The 26,963-nt window shown below is 48.7% G+C and overlaps 12 protein-coding genes across 12 annotated transcripts; 5 read left to right on the plus strand and 7 right to left on the minus strand.

Moving 5' to 3' along the window:
- The first annotated feature begins 716 nt into the window (after window positions 1-716).
- K444DRAFT_174948 (glycoside hydrolase family 72 protein) lies at window positions 717-2,815 on the plus strand. Its single transcript, XM_024870766.1, has 5 exons — window positions 717-879; window positions 992-1,208; window positions 1,259-1,332; window positions 1,389-1,604; window positions 1,652-2,815. Exons 1-5 carry the CDS (start codon window positions 862-864, stop codon window positions 2,549-2,551), a joined length of 1,425 nt encoding a protein of 474 aa, XP_024742140.1. The 5' UTR covers window positions 717-861; the 3' UTR covers window positions 2,552-2,815.
- Window positions 2,816-4,691: 1,876 nt separating this feature from the next.
- Window positions 4,692-6,238, plus strand: K444DRAFT_659522 (snare-domain-containing protein). The gene is made up of 2 exons (XM_024886362.1): window positions 4,692-5,202; window positions 5,252-6,238. Exons 1-2 carry the CDS (start codon window positions 5,006-5,008, stop codon window positions 5,904-5,906), a joined length of 852 nt encoding a protein of 283 aa, XP_024742141.1. The 5' UTR covers window positions 4,692-5,005; the 3' UTR covers window positions 5,907-6,238.
- Window positions 6,147-7,242, minus strand: K444DRAFT_607804 (uncharacterized protein). The gene is made up of 5 exons (XM_024879240.1): window positions 6,830-7,242; window positions 6,646-6,771; window positions 6,471-6,583; window positions 6,315-6,397; window positions 6,147-6,238 (listed from the first exon to the last, which is right to left on the minus strand). Exons 2-5 carry the CDS (start codon window positions 6,761-6,763, stop codon window positions 6,208-6,210), a joined length of 345 nt encoding a protein of 114 aa, XP_024742142.1. The 5' UTR covers window positions 6,764-6,771; window positions 6,830-7,242; the 3' UTR covers window positions 6,147-6,207.
- On the plus strand, window positions 6,964-8,021 carry K444DRAFT_175032 (uncharacterized protein). Its single transcript, XM_024870767.1, has one exon. The coding sequence runs from the start codon at window positions 7,248-7,250 to the stop codon at window positions 7,809-7,811; it is 564 nt and encodes a 187-aa protein (XP_024742143.1). The 5' UTR covers window positions 6,964-7,247; the 3' UTR covers window positions 7,812-8,021.
- K444DRAFT_174924 (alkaline phytoceramidase) lies at window positions 7,521-9,017 on the minus strand. The gene is made up of 7 exons (XM_024870765.1): window positions 8,907-9,017; window positions 8,837-8,849; window positions 8,723-8,783; window positions 8,531-8,671; window positions 8,198-8,479; window positions 8,016-8,133; window positions 7,521-7,965 (listed from the first exon to the last, which is right to left on the minus strand). The coding sequence occupies exons 1-7, from the start codon at window positions 8,972-8,974 to the stop codon at window positions 7,794-7,796; spliced, it is 855 nt and encodes a 284-aa protein (XP_024742144.1). The 5' UTR covers window positions 8,975-9,017; the 3' UTR covers window positions 7,521-7,793.
- A 1,750-nt stretch (window positions 9,018-10,767) lies between these two features.
- Window positions 10,768-11,271, minus strand: K444DRAFT_480549 (uncharacterized protein; the record flags this gene model as incomplete). The annotated part of the gene is made up of 1 exon (XM_024872990.1): window positions 10,768-11,271. A coding segment is annotated over one exon (504 nt), but the record flags the coding sequence as incomplete, so codon positions are not given.
- A 1,937-nt stretch (window positions 11,272-13,208) lies between these two features.
- Window positions 13,209-14,231, minus strand: K444DRAFT_518964 (cyclin-C; the record flags this gene model as incomplete). The annotated part of the gene is made up of 3 exons (XM_024873912.1): window positions 13,209-13,759; window positions 13,792-14,019; window positions 14,072-14,231. 3 exons carry the CDS (start codon window positions 14,229-14,231, stop codon window positions 13,209-13,211), a joined length of 939 nt encoding a protein of 312 aa, XP_024742146.1.
- Window positions 14,232-14,532: 301 nt separating this feature from the next.
- On the plus strand, window positions 14,533-17,344 carry K444DRAFT_607809 (calcium dependent mitochondrial carrier protein-like protein). Its single transcript, XM_024879241.1, has 8 exons — window positions 14,533-14,836; window positions 14,890-14,970; window positions 15,059-15,240; window positions 15,293-15,318; window positions 15,511-16,151; window positions 16,209-16,374; window positions 16,427-16,462; window positions 16,511-17,344. The coding sequence occupies exons 1-8, from the start codon at window positions 14,707-14,709 to the stop codon at window positions 17,025-17,027; spliced, it is 1,779 nt and encodes a 592-aa protein (XP_024742147.1). The 5' UTR covers window positions 14,533-14,706; the 3' UTR covers window positions 17,028-17,344.
- A 385-nt stretch (window positions 17,345-17,729) lies between these two features.
- K444DRAFT_485109 (uncharacterized protein) lies at window positions 17,730-19,266 on the minus strand (the record flags this gene model as incomplete). Its single annotated transcript, XM_024873088.1, has 2 exons — window positions 17,730-19,126; window positions 19,176-19,266. Coding segments are annotated over 2 exons (1,488 nt in total), but the record flags the coding sequence as incomplete, so codon positions are not given.
- A 558-nt stretch (window positions 19,267-19,824) lies between these two features.
- On the plus strand, window positions 19,825-20,691 carry K444DRAFT_624862 (s-adenosylmethionine mitochondrial carrier protein-like protein; the record flags this gene model as incomplete). Its single annotated transcript, XM_024882456.1, has 1 exon — window positions 19,825-20,691. The coding sequence occupies one exon, from the start codon at window positions 19,825-19,827 to the stop codon at window positions 20,689-20,691; it is 867 nt and encodes a 288-aa protein (XP_024742149.1).
- A 294-nt stretch (window positions 20,692-20,985) lies between these two features.
- K444DRAFT_640228 (WD repeat protein-like protein) lies at window positions 20,986-24,294 on the minus strand (the record flags this gene model as incomplete). Its single annotated transcript, XM_024884472.1, has 7 exons — window positions 20,986-21,162; window positions 21,208-21,441; window positions 21,492-22,408; window positions 22,468-22,678; window positions 22,725-24,051; window positions 24,129-24,207; window positions 24,258-24,294. The coding sequence occupies 7 exons, from the start codon at window positions 24,292-24,294 to the stop codon at window positions 20,986-20,988; spliced, it is 2,982 nt and encodes a 993-aa protein (XP_024742150.1).
- Window positions 24,295-24,599: 305 nt separating this feature from the next.
- K444DRAFT_581285 (cysteine proteinase) lies at window positions 24,600-26,664 on the minus strand. Its single transcript, XM_024877741.1, has 3 exons — window positions 26,485-26,664; window positions 26,301-26,436; window positions 24,600-26,250 (listed from the first exon to the last, which is right to left on the minus strand). The coding sequence occupies exons 1-3, from the start codon at window positions 26,545-26,547 to the stop codon at window positions 24,818-24,820; spliced, it is 1,632 nt and encodes a 543-aa protein (XP_024742151.1). The 5' UTR covers window positions 26,548-26,664; the 3' UTR covers window positions 24,600-24,817.
- Between the last annotated feature and the right edge of the window lie 299 nt (window positions 26,665-26,963).

The raw sequence follows: 26,963 nt of genomic DNA on the forward strand, positions 1-26,963 counted from the left end.
GACTTTAGAGGGAAATAACTTGAATGCAACAAGTTAATACCGGTAGCTCATATGTGCGTGTGAATCGTATGGGATTTCCAACCACTCAGGTGATGATATTTATTGTCCCATTCACACCAGCATGTCCTTCCAAAGGCTGATACAGCCTGCTGTTTCGTTTCAAAATTCGGGTTCTAACTCAACGTTCCACTTACCAACTTATCTCCTGGACAATCAAGCCACCTTCATCCAACAACAAAAGCTAGAATGTGCATTACATGGGAAACCATCTTCACAGAGTGTGCTCACACGAAAGAGACTGATGTTCACTCGTACTGCTACAAGTATCGACATACGAGGATGTGTGAGTTTGAGGAAGTGAGACACATTTACAGGAAGGGCTTCTGTGATGAATGTCAGGTCTGGGGGGAGAAATCAAGGTTGACACCAAAGAACACGCAGCTCAAGGAAAGGAGTGGAGAACAGGGGGGTGACGAGGATTACGAGGAGAGGGAAGAGGGGTTTGGGGTGTGAAACACTTGAATAACGGCAGAGTAGTTGCATTTGATCCCTTGGATGCTTGGTCATGCATCTGAATAATAACTCACCCTGGAAGCTGAAGTCTCGCTTGTGAGGATTTAAGCTTTCGCCCCCCTAAATCGAAAGCAGCCGATCTCCCGAGACGCTTGTTTCAAATAGGCAAGGGTAACTCTTAACCAAGATTAAACTCATCTTTGGAAGCAACAACCAAATAAACCAACTTTCTGGGGAATCTCTCTTTAATTCCTCTTCTACGCAGTCACTACCGCTCGTGTCTTTAGGCACCCATCTCTCGTTTGCAATTGTGTTGCGAGAAAAACATTGGAAATTCGGTCCTTCCCCATGCTTGTTTCCAGCGCCGTAGGAGAACCCCGCCTCCCATTGTTTCATGCGCAATCCCGTCGAACGTCGTTTCGTGACTCTTTAGCGCAAATTCATATTGGAAACTCTTGCTAATTGATGTTGTATCTAGATCGCGCTCCTTGCGCTTTGCGCGACCACCCTCGCTGTTCAATCGATTGTGGTGAAAGGCTCGGACCTCGTGAATGCAGTCACCGGCAATAGGTTCCAGCTTCTTGGAGTCGCATATCAACCCGGTGGAAGTTCCGGTTACAACCCGGGCTCTGGCATCGATCCCTTGAGTGATGGCACTGTCTGCCTTCGAGATGCTGCTTTGATGCAGCGGTTGGGTGTGTAGATGAGCGTTGGGAAATCCCAGGACTATGCTGATAGCCACAAGGCGTGAATGCTATTCGTGTTTATAATGTCGATCCTGACCTCAACCATGATATGTGCGCCTCAATCTTCAACGCGGTTCGTCAATTGCAAATCCACAAAATTTATTGGGTGCACGGCTAAGATTGGGCTAGGTTGGCATCTACATGTTGATTGACGTTAACTCCCCCTTGGCTGGAGAGAGTCTCGATCGTGGCGCACCATGGACCACCTACACATCCTCATACCTGAATCGGACATTTGCCGTTGTAGAGGCCTTCAAGTCGTATGAGAATACCTTGTTGTTTTTTGCTGGAAACGAGGTTATCAACGATCTCGCCTCAGGTGGAGTCGTGCCACCGTATATGAGAGTGAGTCCGGCCTACACTCATTGTTATGCAATTCCTTACATGTCAAGGCTGTCATCCGGGACCTCAAAAACTACATTGCGAAGCACTCCAAGAGGAGTATACCCGTTAGCTACAGTGCTGCAGATGTCCGGACAATTCTGGTTGATACTTGGAATTATCTTCAATGTACCCTTACGGGCTCCTCTACAGACCCATCCCGAGCCGACCTCTTTGCCCTGAACAGCTACTCATGGTGTGGAGCCTCCTCCTTCACAACGTCAAGCTACGATGTACTGGTATCAGACTTCAGCAGCACGAGTGTCCCCGTATTCTTCTCCGAATATGGTTGCAATAAACCTTCACCTCGAGTCTTTACAGAAGTCCCAGTCATATATGGTCCTCTAATGACTCCGGTCTTATCTGGCGGTATGGTTTACGAATATTCCGAAGAGCCTGATGACTACGGTCTTGTGCAAATCAACAGCAACGGTTCTGCTCAGCTCCTCGTCGACTACGACACGTTGCAGAAGCAGTTTAATACTCTCAACGTCACTTATCTTCAGGGTCTATCTGCTCAGAACGTCTCCGTCACCCCGCCAAAATGCACCTCTTCTCTGATCACCACCTCTGGTTTCAGTAGTAACTTCACCATCCCCGATGTTCCTGCTGGAGCACAGACACTTATTGACAACGGCATCAGTCCGGCTCCCAGCGGAAAGATGGTGCCTGTCACAGCCTCAAAGGTCAGCCAGGTTGTCCAGCAGAGCAATGGAGATATCATGCAGAATCTAGCGATTACCATATTGGCCGATGATCAGAGTAACAATCCCAACGGAGCTTCCCCAACAAGCTCTGAGGCTTCACCATCGGCGACTAAGAAAAAGAACGGTGGCGAAACCTTGAAATCCAGCCTGAGTGTATTGCTGGGAGTTGCTTCGCTTGCGGTGGTCTGCACTTCTTTTCTTTAGATGCCATGCGGAGAGTGGACTTTCTTTACTTGTGATGGCGCCTTGCTAGGTTGAATCTGTTTCTTGCACATACTTCGGGCATTATGGCTTACGATTGATGAGAACGAGCGAGTCTTTGGATATTCATGTTGCCCTGGCTGGCCGGGATGACTGAAATTATGAGCAGAACGAAAAGATGCACAGAACCTTTATACACGGTGGAACTAATATTCTACCACCCGTTTCCGCATTCAGCGAATTTCTCAAATCACATTGTGTCCTTTAAAATGTGGTGTCATCGATGGCACGTAGAGGCAATTTGAAATATCCATCTTGACTTGGAACATTGAGAATAGGTGTCCCTTTTTTGTCTATCTCGAGTCTCCTATGAACCGTAACGCCGAAGCCTGAGCCTCCCGTGGGTATACACAATTTGACTCTACAATCCATGCCATCCAAGCCCTAAACGCCAACCATGTCCCTTCCAAATGCAATGCGTTGTATGAGCAACTGCCAAATGCTGCCCCCGTTTCTAGGCCACTCTGGCATCACAACTTTGTGATAATATCTCTCGACAGTCCGTCACTCAATCTTCGTGGCAGCGGTGCATCACTGCTTGATCCACCGCCATCTGAACCGCCATTTGAGCCAGGTCCTGTTCCAAGTCTTCGATGATTGTCTTGTAAGCGGAATCTCAACAACCAACGAACGTGCATGCTTGTAGTCTGCTGCATACTTCTGATTTCGGCCAATTCGTTCTTGATGGGTATGGTTTCATTAAAGAGTAAGGTTGTCTGCTTCGCCTCATTCTCGGTCATAGCAGCAGAGAGTTGACTCATCTTACTCTCTTGAGCCTCGAGTAGAGACAGCAGGTATTCGTTGCCGGCACTGAGAGGCTCAGGGTTGCCAGCTTCTTGAATGGCGGAAAGCGTCTGATCGGAGAAATCCGAGTAGTCCAAAGGTCGATAGGGATCCTTGAAGCCATTCTCGAGAAATTTGATTCGCCGTTCTTGGAGTTGGTTTGTCTCAGTGAGAGTACGGACCTCGGATCGGAGCGTGTTGATTTCTCTCTTGAGAATTTCTGCCATTGGACCAACCAACTTAAAGCTGCAATCATCCACGTGAAGGGGCAGGTCTTTTCTCTTTGCTTCATGCTGACAACCGTACTCCATCCACTTGCAAGGTGCAATGGCATCGGGACATTCCTTTTCATGTTCGGTCTCCTTGCAACGTAAAAGCTTTGCACCACAACGCTCGCAGTGCCTGTTTCTTTCATCACATGAATTTTCCCGATGGTCTTCCATCTCTACCATCATAAGTGATTCCTGGCAATCGGGACATTCTGTTGTATAATGAAGACAACCCTTGTCAGACATCTTTCGCTTGACAGTCTCCTCGCACCTCTGCTCAGTGTTCTTGCCAGGACAGAGAATAAGAGCCTCCTTGCAGTATCTCTCTAGATGGTTTTCGAGCATCGATCTTGCATATGGAGTGCTACAGCTCGGACATTCTGCCTTCAGGTCATCCAGCTGATTGACGATGATCCTCGGGGAGGGAGCCAAGTCTCCTGAAGAAAGCCGTGACCGATCGACTGGGCATAGCTGGCTGTGAGACAGAGCATCATTGATACATGACTGGCAGAAAGTATGGCCGCAATGAGTGGTGACAGGGTCTACCAAGGCACACCTGCAGATAGCGCAGATGAGGTTCTGGTCGACAGGCCCAACGTATGCCAGAGCCCTCAGATCCACAGAATGTGCAATATTGAGGTTGGCTGGTCTGTCTGGAGTCATCTGACTGCTGCGAGGCTGGCGTCGACTAACCCTTGGCGAGAGACTGTAGTCGCTGGATGGCGTATTTGGAGGAGGATAGTGTCCTTGATGAGACATGTTTCATGGAGGTAAAATACGCCAGCCCAGGAGAATCAAGGACGGGGACCAAGATGTGAGGGACAGGAGGCTGAGGTTGAGGACAGGGACAGAGTCCACCACTAGCACGTGAGGTTTCGGCGATGCGGAAGGTTTAAGTGGGTGTAGAAGGACGTGTTCATTGGATTCGTGGATCAAACTAGTCTGAGAGTTCGGAGGCTGACTGGGCATTCATAGATAGGCAGCCTCACCCACCCTTCTCGCACGTTGAACTGAAGAATGTTGACTTTGATGAGTTCGAGTTCGCCTTCGGGATATCCACATCTTTGATGAATGTCGGCAAGTCGGCTTTGGACCATGCCCGCACCCGCTAGTCGTTCTTTCCTCGCCACCTTATTGGCCAGAAATTAAAGTACGTACTCCGGCAAGGCACCAGATTCTAACGCCTATCTCTCATCACCAAACGTTCCAGGTTCCACCGCAAGATCTATTTATTTGATTCATTCACAGAAACATTGGCACATGACCCGTACAACCATCTCCTGGCGACACCGTGTCTAGGACCAGAAAGAACCTTTGCCATTGCAAACAGCCAACAGGCGGCACCATGGCGAACCCGAATCAATACTTCCTGCTGGCGGATCACATCAAGCTGTCTCTCCTGGAAAGGCAGCGAGCTATATCACTGAACCTTGAGCCTACCTCGCAAGACGGTCATATATCTCGGTCACTTGACTCCTTAAAAGAAGGGCTCGATAACGTCACAAAGGAACGAGTGCGTTTGCAAGAAGCAGGAGACTCAGCGTAGGTGACCCCGTCTCAGGTTTGAAGGCCGGACTAACAGGGCCATCAGCGCATCAACTACACTTCAAGAAATAGAAAACAATCTTCGATCACAGTACAATGATCTAGCATCCCAATTCCGGGGAGTCCCTACAGACACCACATCCTCAACAATATCCCATCCCAACGACCCCGCTCTATCCGAGGACTTTGCACGAGCTGCGGAACGGCCGAGAGTTGCATCTTCCTCCTCGTTTCTCAAAAAATCCCTTCGAGACACAGCAAATAGTTCTGCCGCTCCCTCCCCAAAGTCCGTCAGATTCTCTGATGCACCTTTGGTTCAGGATGAGGATGAAGCCCGAAACGCCCTCTTTCCCTATCGAGACGACCCTACAGCGGGCCCACCAGATCAATCTCATCTGGACAATCAACAGATCCATGCCTATCATTCACGGGTGATAGCCGAACAAGATGAGGCGTTGGATAGACTAGGCGAGTCGATTGGAAGACAGAGGGAACTGAGTATTCAGATTGGGGATGAGTTGGACGAACATGTTCAGATGTTGGATGACGTTGATAGACATGTGGATAGGCATCAAACAAGGCTCGATAAGGCGAGGAAGAACCTAGGAACTATAGCTAGGAAGGCGAAGGACAATATGCAGATGACGATCATCGTTGTTCTGATCATAATATTGGTCTTGTTGATCATTATATTGAAATAAAGGTTTCAGGAAAACGGGTGGCTCTCGGATGTATCTTATTGCATTTGGAGGTGTTCTAGGAGTTCAGCCATTGATGGCAGCTGGCTTGTGGTAGATTGATCGTCGCTGGCTCCGTGGGCAAAGAATATTACAACTCATAATACTGTGTTCAAATGCTCAAACTTCTTTCTACAAGTCCCAAAGGTAAACGATTGTGTCATGCACCATCAATGTTCCTTGGGAGAATGGTACAATTATCTCTCCTGCTCACCAGGAACCTCGTTTCTACTTCTAGTCCGACTGACTTCGCCAGTTCCAATAATCACAACCCAGGATCTTGACTTGTTCCATGTCTATTCAGAGATATCGAATCAGCATCTGTGCGTGCTCTTCAATCAAAAGAATAAACCAACATGAGACACCACCTACTTGTGCTTCTCCTCCGCATGCTTTGCCGTCTTCTTCTGCAATTCCTCAATTGTATGATCACCGGCTTGACGATCCGCGGCTACCTATGCCCAGAAAATTACATCAGCAAGAGGATCTTTCCAGAGCCCGCTCAGAGAGTCAGAGAGGGGAACTCACAGCTTCCTCGCTGTTGCTTGCCAGTTCTGGCTTCCAATGACCCTTCCCATCCTTTTGCTTCTGCAATTGGTCTTGCTTGTGTCTCTCATTTTGCTCCGCCAGATCTGGACTGTCTACATCATGAGAGGTTTATCAGTATGTACCTTAATCTACACTATTGGGGCAGGAAACATACGGCGATCATCCTCCTTGAGAGGCCTCACGCTTGAACTCGTAAAAGCCCTCGAGGGCATAACTCGTGAAGCAATAACCGGCCGAGCGGCAATTCGTGCGTTTCGTAAAAGAAAAGACATCTTGTCTGCTGATTGAAGATGAGTTGAGAATATCAATTCCTCTGAAAGGACTGAGTGAGGACCTACAAATGATTGCCTTGAAGATTACGCAGGAAGTATCAATTGAAGTCTCAGAATCCCTCTGCCTTGCAAAGTCTTTCCTCAGATGATGATCAGTATCAAAAGGCAATCAAGGACACTAAATTAGCTTCCTCTAAAGCAAATCTCCATTGCGTTCGTTCGCTCATGCTCCTCAGGTACATTTACCCTCGGGTATCAAAGCCCGATACGTCATCGCTTCTAGAACACCGTCCTGCGTGGGGCATGGTATGGGGAACCGTAGTGGGCTTCAAGAGTGGCTTCAAGCGATGGAAGCGCGTGAGGGAATTTCCGCTTTCGGCGTTTGGAAATGGGGTGCGTGCGAGTCGATCAACAGGCTCAGATCTGAGCTGATCTGGGGCACGTTGCTGGGGAAGCGCCAGGTCTCACTTGGGTCATTGACCTGATGAGTTGGATCTCAAGTTTCCTGACCGGAATCTCGACACCTCCCAACCATCAAGTTCATGTGATCTCGCGCCGCCTTTGCTCAGGCTGGCTCAGGCACAGCTCAGCTTCGGCTCATGTCTGCTCAGGTCTTTATCACCCATCTCAGATATCGTCAACTTTTAACGAGGGGCTCGAAAAGGCCCCCTTTCCCAGCCAGGGATCCCAAATCAGTTCCACTGCAATTTCACAACCTATGCCAGCCAGAACTCATTCCCAGACAGTTATCCCCGTCTACTTGTCTTCCATGCAAGGACATTTTCTTGCGTCTTACTTCAGGGTATTTGACGTCGTTCTCTGCGATTTGCCCGGGGCTTCGTACTCTATAAATGACTATCTCCCTCTTGCCTTTACATCTTTTCTCTCCTATCTTCTCTCCCATCTTCTCACATATCCTTTTACCTGTCCTCTCACCCATCCTCCCTTCCACCTTCTCAGAATGTTTTGTAGTTCCAGAACTCAATTCAGATTATTCCAGAAGCTTCTCCTGCCTCTTGGTCCAGTCCTATCAATCCTCTTTGGCTGACATCTCAATTTGTGGAAGAGTGAGTGCTCCGGACCAAACTAATTTGGCTTGGATTGCACCTGATCTTTTTGCGGTGGTGCTTTTAATGTAGAGCCTCAGTCGTTCAACAAAGACGATGTAGTAGTAGACCGCAAGACCAGTAAGGAGGTGCCACCTTGGGAAGTTCATTAGTCACGACCTCAGATCTAAAGAGTTACCACTAACCAGCCATGCAGTTCAGTAACGAAGCCCCATGGGATTCCGAGGCCATTTCTGAATGAGGTCAATTCGTCGCAGAATTCATTATCGATATTCCAGAGAATAAAAGCAGTAACAAAAGCCACTGTTGGCATGAGAAATCAGCAATAAATTCTTGGAGTTCGTGGTTGAAGGATGCTGGAACGAACCTGTGCCATAAGTCGCAAGCTGCTGAGCTTCCCTCTTGACCTTGATGTTTGGTACCTTTGCTGATAGTAACCACACGCATTGTGCAAAAGTGCCCAGGACTAGGAATAAAAACCACAACCGGAAACGCTCAACATCGCCAACAACAACGTGATTGACGGAAATCAACAAAGCGACTCCGGTCAAAAGCGTCGCGAGGGCTATTCTGGCGTCGCTTCCAAGGGTGATGCTGAAAGCGCCATACAAAATACTAATTGTGGTGAAGAGCATGGATACCTCGTCCACTGTCGGAAGTTATCAGCGTGGGATTTGGGGTAGCAAGAGAGGAGACACACGCATCTGGGTTTCGTGCTTGATGTTCAGGTGGTATGCGGCGGAGCCTGCACCGAGGAAGACGAGCATGGAGTAGCATAGATTCACGACACTATCGTTACCACCTCTTCGAGAATTCTTGATTCCTCTGACTCCAAGATAGACTGCGATCGAAATTAGCGCTGTGTCCTGAGGAGGGGTAGAGGGATTCGTACTGTAACCTAAATTGGTCAGGGTGTTGACGAACTCTGCAACATATGGAGTCATGTAAAAATCCTAAGTCAATCGACAGCTGGTCTTGTAAAGACACGCTTTGAAGTAATGTTTACCATTTCACAGAATCTGTAGAAGGACATCAAATCAATCGTACGACTGCGAATGCCATTAGACGATACTTACTCATACGCCGATGTTTTCGCTCCCCATATTGAAGGGCCCTCGATATATGGCCACCGTAATGATACCATTGTCGCAATTGAGAATATCACAAATATGTCGAAGGAAGGGGAAGTTGGGGAGAGGTTGAAATAGAAGATAAGCGATGCTTAAGGTAGGATTTTAGGCGGTAAGTGGTCAAAACACTCGAGTACCAGAACACCAAAAAACCCAAACCACTTGAAATTGGACATGCAAGGCCCGTAACTATTATAGCTAGTATATAAAACTAGGTCATATACTAAGATAGGCTAATTATTATTATTATAGGGAGCTGCCCCAAGTGAGCTGCCCCCTAAGGAGCTCTTTTCGTATTGCATATAAAGAGCTCCCTAGGGATAGCTTACTGCAATATATAAAGGGCTCCCATTAAATGTAAGTACGAGTCTAAGTATAATTTTAGTGCAATTCTATGCCTAATTTTAAGTAGCATGCGATTCGTAGTTTTGAATTTCGTGAATTTGGTGTTCTGGTGCTCGAGTGTTTCGACCACTTACCGCCTAAAATCCTGCCGTAGCCAGCGGCAGTCGTAGCCGAGGAGCCCAAACGGGTCGCCCCTGTCCACCTTGAGCTCACCTCCTTGGCTCACTTGCTCAGCCTGGCTCAGGTTTGGCTCACCCACAGCTCAGGCTATAGCAGCAACAGCTCAGGTCCAAAGACGGAAATGGAAAATGCTCATGTCGAGATTCCGATATCGAACTACCTGTTTCACTACCTGCGATTTGAATCGTACGGGCGAAACTGGACAAGAGCGGTTTTCACTTGACCTCGCTCTCCCTGTGGACAGAAAAAGCGGCACTCATCTTGAATGTCCCAAGTCAAATGGGAACATTTTATTAGTGTGTAGAGGAGCCGGAATCAATTTTCTAGAATTTCCGAGACATTTACAACGAGTAGACTTTCAATGTATAATATCGCATGCACATTCAGAGAGGTTAGACTTACAATGTCCAGCTTGACCCGGGACATTTGAAAATGACTGCCGCTTTTTCTGTCCACCGCGAGCTTGTAAACGTCTCCAGGCTCGTTCTGCAGCACGGTTTGACAGTGAAGGGATGAACACAAGACAATATATTCGAGGGTACTCCGATCCTAAATGACCAAAGCCCACCCACTGTTGCAGACATAGATCATATAGCTCGTCCCTAGTTATGACATGACATGACATGATCGATTCGATCTGACAACCTAAATGCTCCCGCCAGATCAAACGCTCAAACAAAAGCCTAATAATCCCAGACCATTCAGTACCAAGGACAACACCGAAGCGCTCATCATACAAGAACGCTCAACCTTTGCACACCGACACCTTGTCCGCCATACCCATTGTGAGATAAATCCAAGAAAAGATTGAGAGAAATCTTGCCCCGTTTCCATGTAGATACCCTCAAAACACCGTCTCCGATAAAAAAAGGAAATCGTTCTATGTAACTGATGATATATCTTTTGGTTTTCATATACCCGTACCGTGAAGTCGCCGCTTCAATGTTCCCGCCCGAAAATTAATGCCAGCCAAAACACCGTCGCAAAAATATGCAATGCGCGCTCAAAATCAAGCCATCATTGTGGATGAAAACACCGTCTCATATTATATAAACAGAGGGTATATCGATATCGGAAGTTGAGCCGTCGCTGTCTCAAGGAATTTGGTGGGATAGTCGTAAGAATTTATACAGAGGATTCGTTGAGGAGGGTTGCCGTAACCGGAGAAATCGATGCCCAAGGTGTTGACCGCCAGAATGACAGATGACGAGATTACGAATAGCAAATCAGTGCGACGCAAGAAAAACTGACTCTACTGATCAGAGGGAACAGTAGAGGCAGTCTACCAGTGTCGACCGAGGTTGCTGCTCATTCTGGCGGGCGAGACCGAGGGCGGAGATGGCGAGTTCATTCGGATGCCGGTGCTTGGGTTAACAATGGGGATTGCGTTACGGATCCGGGTTGCAGCCGGTTGATGCAGCTTGAGGGTTGTTGGCTGGCTTTGGTACGATGGAATGTATGGGTTCGAGTTGGAGTTGAGAGTGAAGCCGGAATCGGGAGAGACTTGGTGAGATTGTGGGCTGGCTTCAGGTGACCCACTCGACAGCGACGAGCGATCCGACGACGAGGAATTAATAGATACTATATCGCTATCGGAGAGGAGGTTTGGGCAGAATTCCATGTCATCGTCGAGGTCGAAGGATCGCCCCGCTTCGAAGCGCTGACGAAAACTGGACACCACAGCCGCTTCTTCTTCTTTCCTTACATTTCGGAATTGCTTGTGAGAATGTTGGGATAAGCGGGGTGCTCTGCGACCCCTTCCAGAGTGGTGTGCCGATGTATGCGATGTTTGGGCTTGGTAGTGATACATGGTTGATGAGAAGACGGTGAGGGAAGCGCCAGTGTTGTTGGGGTGCGGCAGGTGACCAACAGAGTGTGTTGCGAAGATAGCTGTCTAGTAGACGCAGAGGAGTTTGATTGAGGAACAGTTGAGAATGCTGGAAGAGAAGATCTTGATATGTTTGGAGGCTGGGACTGTTGGGTGGGAGAGGGCGAGGTAGAGGCTGGTAAGCAGAGGCGATCGAGGGGATTCGGGGCGGGCTTGAGCAGCAGACAAGAAAGGCGCTAGGGTGGTTTTGCCACCGCATTCAAGTGATTGGCTCGCTTCCTGCCATCTTGGTTTTAGTCAAATTCCTGCTGTCGCAGGTACTGTCGTCTGCGGAAATCGTTGCATCTCAGTCTAATGTTATCGACGCTCTCAGTAGGAGCAGGATGCAGTGTTTATTGCTATAATGTAGCCCGAGAGAAAAAACACCTGCTTGGATGTCTGCGATACTGTATTGTGGGGTCGGCGAGTGAACGGCGGACTCTCATGCCTCAGGCCGCCGCCCCTGCCCCCTAGTTTCACAGAAGCTTGGCGAAGAGTTGTTTCCTCTCTCTTGCTGTATTGGCAGAGCTCCAGTATTCTCCAGAAAATTCTGCTTCGTCAAGGGAGTTCATCGCATGTTCTGAGATCTACCGCCAAAATGTAGAATACAGACTGCGTGTACCAGGCCCCACCATCCATCCACAAGCATCTGGAATTCTCGATTGATGATCGTTACCCCTTAAGAGGGTGAAGATCAATCCGCTCACCGATGCAAGCAAACATCCGCATAAAGTTTCCTTTCCCGCCTTGGTCATAGCTCGAACCCTTCGACCTCTCATGCGCCGCCCTGGCCCAGCTTCTCCATGAATAATCTCCTCCTTTTTCCAGCCTCAGCCACCACTTGCGTAGGGATCAGATTACTCCATTGACCAATGCGTCAACGGCCTGTCCGGTGTCATATTTATAAATTGACTGCATATCTTCAAACACACAGCCATCGTGCGCTTGCTGCGCCTACCAGCCCACATCCCCTGCTGTGCAAGCCTCCTTCCCTATGAAACCTCAGCCAATCATGATATGTCATAGATTGAGCCCTACCAAGCCTGTCATGCCTCGTGAATTTCTGCAGAACAGAAATTCTGGGATGTTCCCTGATGCCTGATCTTTGACAATAAAGCAATTTCTAATAATAATATATTTCTGAGTGCTATGCGCTTTACCTTTGATAGAAGGGTGGCTAGAGACCGGAGGTCAAGAATTGCTCGCTACCGGGCGCTGCAAAATGTCGAGTTCGGAACAAACATAGTTCACTGTCTGTAAATCAAGAGTCTCTACTATATTGGAAAGGCAGTCTTTCTTGTTTCGAAGTCTGCAAGGTTTAAACCGTATGAGCTTGCTTCATAGGTTGTTGCCGGAATATCTATGGTCCATTTACACTTGCTTTGAAAATGCTAATGGGATGCTCCTTTTCATTCGCTTTCCCTCTTCTCGCGGACTTGGCAACGGCCCCGATACAGAGCGAATACTGAAGTCTCGAGAAGAAGCGAGATAAATCAAAGACCACTTTATTGATTTCGAGACTTATCCGTCTTTCTCATCTCTGAAAAGTCTTGATCGATGACATCGCTGCCGTGCCGCATTGAACACAGAGAGCGGAAATGCCCTCCCCCCCTCCCCCCCCGCTTCTCGTAACCTCCTTTTTGAATACCTCGCTTGCCTACTAACTACTGTACTTCTCTCTGGTAGGCGGAAAAGCAAAGTCCATTTGCAAGTCTGACATCATCTGGCCTCAAATTTTGTCTCTAATTCCTGCAATCCCAGTATCGACGTTCGTCGACATCGTCGCTGTGATATTGAACATTACCAAGAACTTAATGTGTACCTTTCAGTTCTAAGTTTTCATTTGTTCCTCTTCTTCACTTGTCCAGCCCGCGTGCTTTGACAAATCTGTTGATTTGCTCCCTTGTGAGCTTCTCGTTGTATTGTTCTTGTACCTCATAAAAGGAAATGATCTCCTGGGTACAGTCGACGATGGCTTCTATATCAATATTGCTTTCCGCAAGCCAGTTGGCAAGCTTCTGCACCTTTGTTCGCGCCACCCCGCCTGGTTTCTCACCTCCGTTCTTCGTCTGACCAGCTGAGCTCAGAGCTGCATGTGCCGCACTCGCGATAGTACCAGCAGAACTGGCCGCCGATTGAATACCAGTGGTATTGGGGCGGAGTACCAGAGCAAGAAGAATTGACATTATGGCAATTGCATGAGGTGCGTAAAGGAGAGGCAAGTCGGTCATGTAGTGATCATTTATGATCGACCAGGCGAGAGCATACTCTTCTTGAGTGAGGGAGAATGTCGTTTGTAAGGCGGTCAAACTCCTATAAGGGTGGTGAACGATCATCTGGGAGCTCATTTCGGATATGAGAAAGAATTCGCACTCCCCGAGTTTTGACGTATCACTACTGAAGAAGTCTGGGCAAGAGTCAGAGCAAGCCAGGGGATACTCGCGAAGTTGAACATGCCTGGCCACAAGGTTCGACCTTCACTGACAACAAGTCTAATATGGTGCGGACATTCTTCCATCTTGCATGCCAAGTATACGGCAGTTGCTATAACTAGGTATGGATTTGTCCGTCTGATTTCGACCTTTGAATAGAAACGACGGATATATAGCTGTGCTGTTGCCATGGCTTGCTGCCGTACGCCAAGGCGTTTTCCAAGTCGTGCAACTTCTGTAATGGCGAGGATGTTAGAAAGGTGTACACCTATCATGAGGTGGCTTACGCTGGTTGAAATATATGCTGAGATGTCGTAGGGCTGGAAGAGGGTACATCTGCACAAGGTTCTGATCTTCATCTTCCAATTTCTTCCGCAGAACTTCCAGTTTCTCTCGGGTGAATTGCCAATGACGCCGTTGAGTCGATTCCCAGTAGTTGGCTGCCATTTCGAGGGCTCGGTCAGATTCTTCGAGGTGGTCGGAGGATGTATCTAGGGTGGGGCAGAGCTCAAATTCAGGGCTACGGAAAGCAGCTATTGTCTCCAGCTGCTTCAGATAACTTAAGACAGACAGACAGGAACGGACATAGATGAAAGCACTGGGAATAAATCTGCAGACAGAGATTCCAGCAATGCGCCAGGGAGGCTGTCTGCTCGGCACGAGGCTGATGACCACCCCTGCAATGGCCGGGTTCTACAAGCGAAGTGGGCTGCAATGATGCCTCATCTTCCATGGATTTCAGACCTCACAATTTTGAAGCTCACTTAGCCCAGCTCTTCCCCAGATCCGCCGCACTATTTCGCAGACCTAAGTTATGTTCACAGCATTGCTTCAATGATAACGAAATTGGCCAAGGTGCTCAGGGTCAATTCTCCATCGACCATGAGCAATCATTGAGATCCCGACAGCCAAGATTCTCGAGATGGAGTTCCCAGAATCGCAAAATAGCAGAGATGAAAGAATTGAGCACCTCTGGAAGAAACTCGACCCTCAGAATAAGGGCGAGCTGGATTTCAATGGCCTAAAGAAGGGGTTGATCAGGATCGATCATCGCAAGCAATCTCGTATCCAGCCTGCCGGCGCTGAATCGCTGATCTGTGACCAGCTCTGAAAAATGCCAACGATATGCTCAGGGATGTGGTGAAGGCTATGGATAAGAATGGGGACCAGATGATCCAGTATGAGGGTATGTTCTGTGCCCTCTTGTGGTGGTGTTTTCTAGTTCCGTATTGTGATCAGCACACAAACATGGCTGACGAGTTATCCCTCTTCAGAGTTTCGCAATTTCGTCGAGCGGACCGAGAAGGAGCTGTTTTCACTCTTCCATAGCATTGATCGAGACCATAATGGCAAACTAGACAAGGAGGAGTTGAAGGCGGCCTTCAAGAGGGCTGGACTTACTGTTCCAAATTCGAAATTGGACCAGTTTTTTGCAGAAGTAGACGAGAATCACGATGTTTGTTTATTATATCTTCGTGTACTTACTGCCACCATCTAATTGCAAATAGGGCTACATAACTTTCGACGAGTGGCGGTAAGCAATAACATTTCTGGGAGAGTGGGAAGAATTGGCAAAGGGTGCCTCTCCAGATAGCTGTATACATGTGTGCGGGCTTGCTTTTCACTAGCTGTGCCCGCGAACATGGCACGAGCCACTGCCAAAACCCATCTTTTGATATTAAATGCACAGATCCGTCCGTACAAACGCAGCTAACGAACCTGACAGTAACTTTTTACTGTTCCTCCCCACCAACGCAAATCCGGGCCTCAAGGCGGTATTATCATACTACTCGTCGACAGTCACATTGAATTCAGAGGGCGATACTTCTATAAGCGAGGAAACTCTGGAAGGACTAGGTAGACCCAGATCTTTCATTTCAATCCTCTTTGGCGCCATTATCAAGATCGCGGAACCACCACAAAAATCAAGTCGCTCTTTCCCAGCCAAAACTTCACCATCAGGTCAAGAAATCACACCACCAGCAGAAACCATGTATGAACACAACCACGCTCACTTCGTCGAAACGGCCATCGACCCCACTGTTGATGAAGATGATCTATTCGCTCAGAGCGAGGAGCCGTTTTTCGAGGATGTTGCAACGCTCGAGAGGTCATGGCTGATTTCTGTTCTACCCGATCCAGGTTACTTCCTTGCGGGGGCCGTCGCTGGTGCTGTCTCCAGAACTGCCACTGCTCCACTTGATCGAATAAAGGTATACCTCATTGCCAACGTGGGCCCCCCGAAAGACTCGATAGAAGCTGCAAAGCAGGGTAACGCGGTGGCCGCAGCCAAGAAGCTGGGCCAGCCTCTCGTTGCTGCTGCCAAAGAGCTATGGAAGGCGGGAGGGATGCGCAGTTTGTTTGCTGGTAAGTCTGATCCGACCACTCACCTTGGGTATTTGGAGGCTTCTGACTCTCTCCTAGGCAATGGGTTAAACGTACTGAAGGTTATGCCCGAGTCGGCAATCAAGTTCGGGTCTTACGAAGCCGCCAAGAGGGCCCTTGCGCAACTTGAAGGCCATGGAGATCCACAGAATATTAATCCTTACTCAAAGTTTGTGGCAGGTGGAGCTGGTGGTCTTGTCTCCCAGTACGCTTTCACCCTCTTCTAGCCTTTCCACAATACTTACGTTCCATTGCAGGCTCTTCGTTTATCCTATCGATACCCTAAAATTTCGGTGAGACTCCTCCTCTTCTATCATTGTACGATCGCTAACAGCCTGCAGAATGCAGTGTGAAACTGTCTCTGGTGGACTTCATGGAAACGCACTCATTATCGAAACAGCAAAGAAAATGTACCGTCAAGGACTGGTTCGCACGTCTTATCGAGGATTGACCATGGGCCTCATTGGCATGTTTCCTTACTCTGCGATCGACCTCGGAACGTTTGAGTTTCTCAAATCCAAACTCGCGCAACACAGTGCCAAGAGGTTAGGCTGCCATGAAGAAGACGCACTTCCAGGATCATTCGCTACAGGCTGCATTGGAGCATTTTCTGGGGCTTTCGGGGCGAGTGTTGTGTATCCTATCAACCTTTTGCGGACAAGATTACAAGCTCAAGGAACGGTGCTGCATCCCCCAACATATACCGGAATAGTGGACGTGGCGCAGAGAACTATTAAGAACGAAGGTTTCAGAGGTCTCTTCAAGGGTATCACCCCGAATTTGCTGAAGGTCGTTCCTGCGGTCAGCATTACCTATGTCGTTTACGAAAACACGAAGAAGGCTCTGCGTCTGAGGTAAATGTACCCAGGCACTGCTTTCTCCCTCTACATATCCGGAATCACCAATCCGAAGACTGCCAAGATTACAGGCAGTAACCTGATGGATTATGCCTCTTGAGATGGCTTGATACATCGAGGCACGATGGTTTCTGCTCGGGCTACAAAATACTACTTGACGAAACCGAAGTCTATAAATCAGGAAGGCTGCATTGGGATGGCGTTTTCAAACGAACACGGCGTTCCAGGATACCCATACTCGGCAGGGTTCGGCAAACGGGCTTCAGTATACAGGTTATGTTGTTGATATAGCAATCAATGAAGCTCAATACAATCTCAAATGCTTCAAATACGTGATATTATGTGATCTATTGAGGGAGCGAACACAAACTGACAAAAGATAAAGATCCAAGAGCTCGTACATGCATAACCTCTAGACTGCCAGGGAGTATTGCTCTGTAGCATTGGCTCATTCAGGCACATCGTGGTCAAAGACGGTCAAAGGGGCTGTCAGATATCTTAGGTGGACATTGGTATCTTAGAATATTTGGTTTCTATGCTATGAAGATCTGCTTCATCTTCACTGCTTCTCATCAATGCTCTATGATGTTTTCATCCATTGGAAGATTAGCAATACGAAACCTTCTTGTATAACGTGAGGTTGCGGTGCCTTTTGAGAGACCTCAGCGGCCCTCCACTAGGTCCATTCCAAGATTGTATTTGCAATCAGATCGGTACATATCTTTTTGTATCTCATCTCCCATCTCAGCATACTTCCAGGTATACTGAGGCCTAGTGAAGGCAGGGCGATCAGCGTTTCCTTCCCATCCTCTTCCTTCCTCATAATCGTGGGTAAGGTCCACCTAATATTACCAGGCGCCTTCCTCCTTAGATCTCCTGTTAATAGAGTTCCATCAGGTTTCTTAAGCGAAGCTCGGAAGTCGGCAAGCTGCTCCTGCCTGAACGGTTGCATGAAGAGAGATCCCGTGCTGCGATTCTGGACTCGGATCCAGTAACGGCCATCATATAAGTGCCAAGGGGACCAGGAACCTGGAGTGGCTAGAACAGCAAACTGAAGTTTTGGAAGTCTTCTTGACAGGTAAGGTTGACGCGAGAGGATCCATTCTGTCTTCTGGTTTGTGGCCTTGGGGGATGGACCTCTGGAGGGGTTCGCCAGCACAGGCTGAAAATAGACCTCAGAAGCAGTAAATGCAGTATTTTGAGGCATCCGCTCGCCCTGTTGTGAGATTTCTGGAAATGTGTGTTGCACGGCACTGTGCAGAGAGCTTAAATCAACATGGTCTCGAGGCGTCACCAGCTGGATGATTTCACGAAGTAGCTCAGCTGCGATCAGGCCAGCACCTGGAGGCGGCCACACAATTCCAGGACCTCGAAACTGGTTTAAGTTGGCAAAACGAACTTTGACAGTCCCAATACGAGTTTCGAAATGAGTAATTTTGCATTTCGCAAGCCATGATTTCATGATGTCGAATCGATTAGCCTGTTGGCCATTCAGCTTCGCCGACAGAGCCAGAAGTGCAGGCTTTGTGAGAGCAGCAGGCATGGAGTGATTGGCATAAATATGCCTAATTGCATTTCTCATAGTGGTAGTGGGCTCGATATTGGAGTGATCCTCGAACCATTCCATGTTCTCCGTGATGCATGTTGCAATCAAACGAGGCTTACTGAAGTTCAAGAAGGGTCTGTAGATTTGGATTCCGCCACTTTCAATGGGAAATTGGGTTGCTGTGGAGTAGTCTGACCAAGACCAGCTGAAGGTCGCGGGCACCGACCTCTTCCATTGGTCAATGTTTCCTCCTGGAGTGTTGTCATATCCGCCGCTCTCATAGACTCCATGGATGCCGTAGCATTCTGGTATACCAGCCGGACTTTTAATTCCAACTAGACCCCTCGTGCCTTGGCCATTGGCGAGTCTCATCAAAATAGTCTCAGCTTGATCATCTTCGTGATGACCTAGAAGCAATGAGTCGATTCCTAGGTCACTACAAGCTCTACCAAGCAAGCGGAAACGATATTTTCTGGCTAAAGACTCAAAATTTGGCAGACTCGCCGGATCGCCGAGCCTAGGCCATTTGATCTTCAAGATCTGGGTCTCGATGTCTGTAATGATTAGCGTTCGACGAGCTCTCATTTATCTGAGAGTCATTACCTCGTTCTTCTAAGATTTTTGATACAGCCTCTGCTTCTGCACTACTGCCAGCTCTTAGGCCATGATCCACGATGAAAGCCCGAAATTTGAGAGGGTTCAGAGAGCTCAGCTCAGGTTGTCCCTCTGTCCTGGCATGTGGAGAGCGAGAAAGGTCCTGCAGTTGAGAGCACAAAGCTGCAAGAGCCATTGAATCAGCACCTCCACTGATGGCCAAGCCTGTTTACAATTAATCAGAATGAAGGTCTAGTGAAAGCATCTTCGTTGAAGACGTACCAAGAGTGTCACGTCCACGGCCTTGTGGAACCCATTGCTTGAGCAGGGCATTTGCGAATTCTGCTACGGTAATTGGACGAACAGCTGAAGAGAGGGCATTTTGAATAACTTTGGCTGGCCCCATTCCATGCCATACCCTGTCGACCTCTCACAAATTGAAAAGGTGACCTGGAGGTTGAAAAATGGTTGAGAGACGCGTGTCGCGTCAAAATAAATAGGAAAATAGTCGAGCTCTCCTCGACATCATCATCATTATCATCATCATCATCAGCCACACGAGCATGGGCCCTCGACAATGCTGCTGGCCTCGGCCACTGCCCTAACCTGAAGAATATTCCTACCTGGAGCAACTTCGGCGGTGTCTTAAAAGCATAAAATGTCGTCCCAGACTCCTTGGTCGTTTTCCACAGCCCTGCTCTCTGGAGCTCTTGCTGGCACAACCGTCGACCTCTCTCTCTACCCCCTCGACACATTGAAGACCAGGCTACAGTCATCTTCCGGATTCCTCGCATCTGGGGGATTCTCCGGAATCTACCGTGGAGTTGGCAGCGCAATCGTTGGCTCGGCACCCGGTGCAGCGCTCTTTTTCTGCACGTACGAATACTCAAAGAGCTTTCTCTCCGCAAGACGGCACGCGAAGCAAGTAACGGAAGGACAGGCGGGAGAATGGGCTGCACCAATTGAACACATGCTGGCTGCTAGTCTTGGAGAGGTGGCTGCGTGTGCCGTCAGGGTCCCTACAGAGGTTGTGAAGCAGAGGGCCCAGGCTGGGCAGTATTCATCTTCGCTATTCGCTTTGCGGGCAATTCTATCTCAACACCGTGCGATCGGTGTATCTGGGGTCTGGATGGAGCTGTACCGGGGATGGTCTGTTACAATTATGAGGGAGGTGCCGTTCACGGTCATACAATTTCCCCTTTGGGAATCTATGAGAGAATATCGAAGGAGGAAATCAGGGAGGGATACTATCAGTGCTTTGGAGAGTGGCCTCTTTGGTAGTGCTGCTGGAGCTGTTGCTGCCGGGATAACAACCCCCCTGGATGTTTTGAAGACGAGAATGATGTTGGCCAAAGAGAAGACTGCCATGTTTTCTTTGCTGAGGCAAATTCTGAAAAACAGCGGACCGAGGGCTTTCTTTGCAGGCATAGGACCCAGAGTCTTGTGGATCAGCGCTGGTGGAGCCATCTTCCTTGGGTCATATCAGTGGGCATACAACTCGTTGTCTGGTGAGGGAAGCTTATAGCACAAGGAGATGGCAGTCTAATTAGGTGTTTAGATGGCGTGTTGTACATAGATTAAAAATTGAGGTTCTGTCCCTCATCAACAAGTTGGGGTTCTGCAGATAGATGAGTACCACCATTTCTTTGAGACTGGGAGCTGGCTTTACACATGGAGAGCTTCAAGCCTTCGATCAAACGTTCACGGCTTGCAATAATGATTTAATATACTACAGACTCATTCGGAAGGCAACTCAATGCTCGAGGTGGCTATATACATTATGTAATCTGGCAAACGAGCTGGTATTGTAGGAAACTGATTATGATGTAGATGATGTGGCTTGCGCCGTGGGAGTTGATGCCCCCGTCAATGACTCTGGCTTCTTTTCATAACGAATGGGCTTCAGACCGTTGCTCTTATAGTATAACATAACGTCTGCACCTCCCTTCCAAACATGAGCTCGAAGAGTAGCGAGGCTCATCGTGATGGGCAATTTCTTGGCCCTGTCAGAAATATTCCTCAAGTTGGGATAAGCACTCACTTGATCATAACAATAAAGTTCCAGGTAATCCTCTGGGCGCAGAGCATCAAGCTCCGGACTCTCTGGAGCCGCCTCAATGCGTTCCGCGACATAAGCTAGGATTTTCTTCACTCGAAGCATCCTATTGGCATTCAAACGAGAGTTTCCGTCTGGACCAGCGATGCTTGGTAGGAGGTCTTGCCAAGGCTGCAACACGAATGAGACCTTGATTGGCTCCTTGAATGGAATTTTGTTCTAATGCGTTATTAGTTAATGATCAAATCGATATGGGGTGGGAGACTTACTCTGAGGAGAAGATCGCCAAGCCACATTGGAGCCCGTTCTTCTATCAGACTTGCATCTTCTCCAACAGTAGCGACTGTCCCCCTGTACAGGTCTGCACTTCCACCGGACGTTTCTTCTTGGATAATGACAGTCGTCATTGGTGGCGGCTTTAGGACTGGGGTCTCGTTTGGAAGACTTGGGGTAATACCACTCTCCAGCTTTTGGTCTGGATTTTCCTGCAGAGCCTTCTCATACTCATTTCTAATCTTCTGCACAATGCCAAAGAAACTATCATCGACCTCTTTCTCCTTCTCTCCATTTTCAGACGTCTCTGAGCCATCTTCAACTTTCTCATCAACAACGACGGGCTTCTCCGTATTGGTTGATGCTGAACGTCCCAGTTTTTTGCTTCCGAATGACATACCCATGCGGAATTTCTTCCCGAAGAGAGTATTGCCATCTTTGCCATTTGTCTCTTTGTCCGCGTCTGAAGGCGATTTTGGGGGTTTCTCGTCGTGCTGTGGCTCTACAGGAGTAGCAGCTGGTTTTGAAGTGCCCTCAGATGGAAGAGGTGCACTGGAAAAATAATCTCCCGTTCTCTCGGCTGACGTCCGGCTTGTATCAGAGGTAAGTTTATCCAAAGGAGCACCATCTTCCGGAACTCCAGGGAGATGGTTCAGTGGAGCTGGGGTCGCAACTCCGATGCCCATACCGGGCGTCATCGGCCACGAGTTTCCATTGGCTCGAGGAGTACTAGCAGAAGCACCGATTTCTGACCAACTACCGGCTGGTATCTGAATAGAAGTAGGCGCACCCGCACGTTGGCCGCCCTTGTTCATTTTATCGTTAAGCTCTTTGCGGTAGACTTCATCCCTCTTTATCATCTCATCAATGAGATTAGAGAATATATGCCGCAGTATCCACTTCCCCAGATTGACTGGAATTTTGGTTAGCATAATCCTGTATGAAGTTGGGTCACAAATTGAAAGACGTTACTGCGCTGATCTTCACGAAATTCGACAGGCTCCTCGACTTGAAGCTCGTCCGCATACATCTCGGCATCGAAGCAGTTATACGCCTCCAGGACTACAGCGAGCCGTCCAGTGCGAGTATCTATGGAGCACCAAGGGGCAACTGCTTCCAGCGTATTGATTTCTGGCTCGACGTCTTCGAGATGCCGCTTCCCAAATGACTGAACCGGTATACACTTTAAAAGTCAGCAGAGGCATCCAATCTATTTTAGCAAGTCTTACACGTAATAAATCCCAGAGCAGCACATCTCCAGCAGTATCCAGCGTCAGAGCACGTCGACGATCATTGAGAAGTTTGTGCTTGACCAGCCCATGCTGGCCCTCGATGGTCTCCTCTGGTAACGCATGTATTGGGACAATGATGCCAATATCTGGATCTACAATTATCTCGGATCCTTTTCGAGCACCACTAAGAGCCGAGTAACTAGCGGCAGCCTCAGAATCCCTTATAGCGGGCGCTGGAAAACTTGCAGTATTCGAAATTCTCAAAACCGATTGTGCTGATATTTCCTTCTTTGACTGACCACTGGCGAGAGGGGGTGATAGATGTTTAGGCCTCGACGCAGCGCTCGATACACGATGGTGTCTGTAAGCTTCCGGTAATTGGATATCCGCTCCAGTGTCCACATTCGCCCATCGATTTATGGAAGAACTTGATGTCGCCGTCCAAATGTAATCTCCGCATGCAATAACTTTATTAACCCCCTCATTTTCCTGAGCAACAGCAAGGGAAAGCCCATCGTCCATCTCACCGAGAGTTCCCCGAACATCGGTCTTGACCACCAACCCAGATCTGTCACTGCTGTAGAAAATTCCTAGCTGGGGATCATCGGAATAGAGAGACCACACACTATCGTTGTGCATTGTTAATGTATGCATGCACCGTCCCGCAGTAACACTCCAGACTTTAACAGTCTGGTCTGAGCTGGCAGTCATGATGGTATCTCCGGTCTCATTTATCAGAATATCTCTGATGTTATCCGTATGGCCAACGAACTTGGTAATTCGTTTCCCCGATCGCGGATCCCATAGTCGAACAATGGATTCTGGTCCTCCACTTGCAAGAATGGTTCGGCTCACACTCAATGCATAAACTGAGCCTTTCTCACTCTTTTCTTCGTCTCCGACTTCGATTTCAAGCTTTTTCCCTGCTCCATTTAGATCCCAAAGGCAGATACGTCGATCAAGTCCTCCAGAAGCAACCCAATCCGCAGAAGAGTTGGGTGTCGCGATACGCTTGACGTAGTCGGCATGCTGCCCGATTGTCTGTGGAGCCTCCGATTCATTCGAAAGTGGCCGCCATACTCTGACAGTCAGGTCAGACGATGCTGATACTAAAGCGGTATTGTTCTGCGCGAGGACAATGTCGTTCACCCAATGTGTATGTGCCTGTGTTTGTGCGCGGAAAGTGGTCGAGGTCTCGGTCTTGGAACTCGAGTCTGAGGGAGGATCTTCTGGCGAGTCGAAGGGATTTTCAGAGGGTATCGAGCTTTTCAGGTCAAGATTGAGATTCCACGCGCAAATGGCACCATCTCTTCCTCCCGAGTATCTATATTCTGGTCAACCCAAGGGTCTGGAGGGACCCCACCTTTCTGCGCAGCAAGCCGACTGAAGTTGTCAACTTACAAAATTGACTGTTCGCTGTCTACCGCAAGACCGTTCACTCCTAATCTATGGCCGCCTGGGGAGTTTGCAAGAGGCAGGACTTTTTGAACTGTGAGCGATGGCTGGTTCGGTGATCAGGGAGTCTCTCACCATAGCTGATTCGTTGTCTTGCCTTCTTATGGGCCATAGCCACTACCAACTCGAGCAATCATACGGATTGGGGTCGATAAAAGTACAAGCTGGTTGCACGGCTATGCATGTAAGGTTGGACAGTTGAGTTTGAGATGGGTCGAAGTGTGTCTTGGAGATGCACTGAGAGCTTCCCCCATTGCGGATGGATGCCCCCGCCTGCCGCTAGCCGCCTTAGCCCAAACTTTTAGCTTCTCCTTTGGGCACTAGGAACGAGAACGGGTTAGGCGGATCAATGACAGGGGCGTCTGGAGTATGATTGTCCAGCAATATCAAGGTCTTTGCTTTTACTCCTCACAGTGCAGAGATTGTATGGAGTAAGGATGGTACTCGAGTAAATCTTCAATTCATGAGCATATCATTGAGATTTCATTGTGCCCCTCTCCAGGTCTTCACATCAGAGAGCAGCATGCTTCTCCCTTTCTGATGCAGTAGTACAAAACCCGCATTACGCGGTAAACAAATAGGTATCTTTCCACGCGCGCCATAGCCCCAAACGCCGCCAGAATGCTATACTCCTCCTAATAAAGCAGACCCCATTTATCCCATGCAAAGTCCCCTGTAAAGCCTCGGTTGAGCAACACCGCTGCGATGTTCCTCCGTTGTAGTTCCATATCCCGTTCCTCGTAACACGAAGTGTCAATTCCCACAGCAACACAAAGAGCATTCGTGCACACAAACACGCCGCAATCATAACCGTTGGTCTGTCGAGCACATGCCGTCCTGGGTTCGGTCCACTCCTCCGCATGATATAACCCCCCAAGCTGGTGCTGGAGCCAAGCACGCATCTGGGAGATGAAAGTCTGTGGCCTACCTCCCATGCTATCAAAATATTCAATGGTCTTGGCAACAGGCCGAACAACGCCCATTGTCCAATGACTTCCCTGGCAGATGGGAACAAAGACCGAATCCACCTCCAGTAACTTCTCTCCCGGTGCCTTTTTCCTCTTCATAAGGCGGTCTGTGCCCTGCGGGCCCTTTTTCCTCAAGTTTTCGTAGAAGAAACTGTTGTGTGCTATGAATTTGGGAACAGTGCTGGCTGGTTCGCCGAACTCTTGCCCCTTCGCAGCTGCATCGTCGTTGGCTGCCTGCACAATCCATTCAACATACGAGTTGATAATTTCATCATTCAGCCAGGCATGGCGGCCCAGTAGAGTTCGGAAGTCTTTCAGCCGAAGTTCGGTTCCTTCCATAGATTTGGTGATGACTTGGTGCTGATTGTTCATAGCTTCCGCCTCGTAGACCAAGAAATCCCACTTCGTATCCAGGGGTTGAATAAGCGGCCTTAACGGGCTTCGACGATTTAGTCGACGCTCTTTTGCTCTGCGCAAAGCAGCTTCTAGTGCCTGGCGTTTATGTTCCTGTGCTTTCTCATCCCGAATTGAACCCCCGAGTGATGAAGTGGGTAAATCGTGCTTATCAAGAAGCAAGTCGGTCATTCGCTGCTCAATACTCATGTTTTCCGTGGGCTCTAGAGACCGAAACCCCCCCCGCGGCAGCGAGTCCGGTGTTCGTGGACGCCGCGCCGACGAAGTTCGAAAGGCATATCGGCCATGATTTGGGATCTGGCCTGGTATTGACTCCAATGATTCTGGAGCGCTTGGCGACTGTGACGGATCAGAGTGCCGTCGATGTAATATACTTTGATTCCCACCCTCTTCCACTGATGCTTCTGGTGTTCTTGCAACTACTGGTGCTCGAATCGCTCCCGGTTTTTTGAAGTAAGAGTCTAGACTTGGAGGAGACCAGAAATCATCGATATGCTGGCGAAGCTCCCTGTGGCCGTCAATTCCCTCGAAGTCCAATGTTCCCCGGCCACCTTTTCGGCGTGTATCAACCTCAGACTTGGATCTGGTCGCCGTTTGCTTGGGTCGCCGTGTCTTCTGGCGCTTCAACGTGGTCTCGCCGTCGGCTCTAGGCTCAGCAGATTGTACGTGGCCTTTGGCTGCAACGACTAGAAACCCATCAGTGATCTAAACACGTGTGGGTATTCGGGCTACTCACCATCCACCGTTTCATAAGTCATGGTCGAGTATGTAGGAGGGGGCTGAAAGAAGCCTTGGAACAGGTCCGTCCACCACTTCCAAGCCTTAACAAGGTTTAAGGAGAGATCAAACATGGCCATGGGTGCTTGGATAGGCTGGGGGTGTCAGCGCGATTCCTCCAATACCGATCAGTGATGCACTACCTCGATGACGGCAACGGAGCTCCTCGTCAGCTGCTCTTCGGCTTTGCGCTTGAGGCTGGTCATTTCGAGAAATGGGTCCAGCGACGTGAATTATCAGGTGAAGTGAACATCGAGCGTTAGAAGATGAGAATTCGTTTGTGGCATCGATGTTTGTGGATGGAATTGATGTTCCGCGATGTCAAGTAAAGAAGGAGGCGGGTTTGAGCGTGCGCTGATAAGATTTCCAGGTCACAGGGGTCACTTAGCGCCCCATTAGCGCCAACCTTAATTGTTCCAACAAGCAAGCACGTAGGCAATGTCTCCGAGTCCACAATGTCAAGATTCAATGACAGATTCTGCTCATTTCAAACCCGAATATCGTAAACGCTGTCGTTTGGCGAAGGTGGCATTGTGCATTCAAACCACAAAAAAGTGGCATGAAAAGTGAAGCCCCAACAAATAGCCTCATGACGAAAGCTCAGGTGCCTGGGTACTGTCAA

Source organism: Hyaloscypha bicolor, assembly GCF_002865645.1.
Source record: "Hyaloscypha bicolor E unplaced genomic scaffold K444scaffold_16, whole genome shotgun sequence".
Lineage (NCBI taxonomy): Eukaryota > Fungi > Ascomycota > Leotiomycetes > Helotiales > Hyaloscyphaceae > Hyaloscypha > Hyaloscypha bicolor.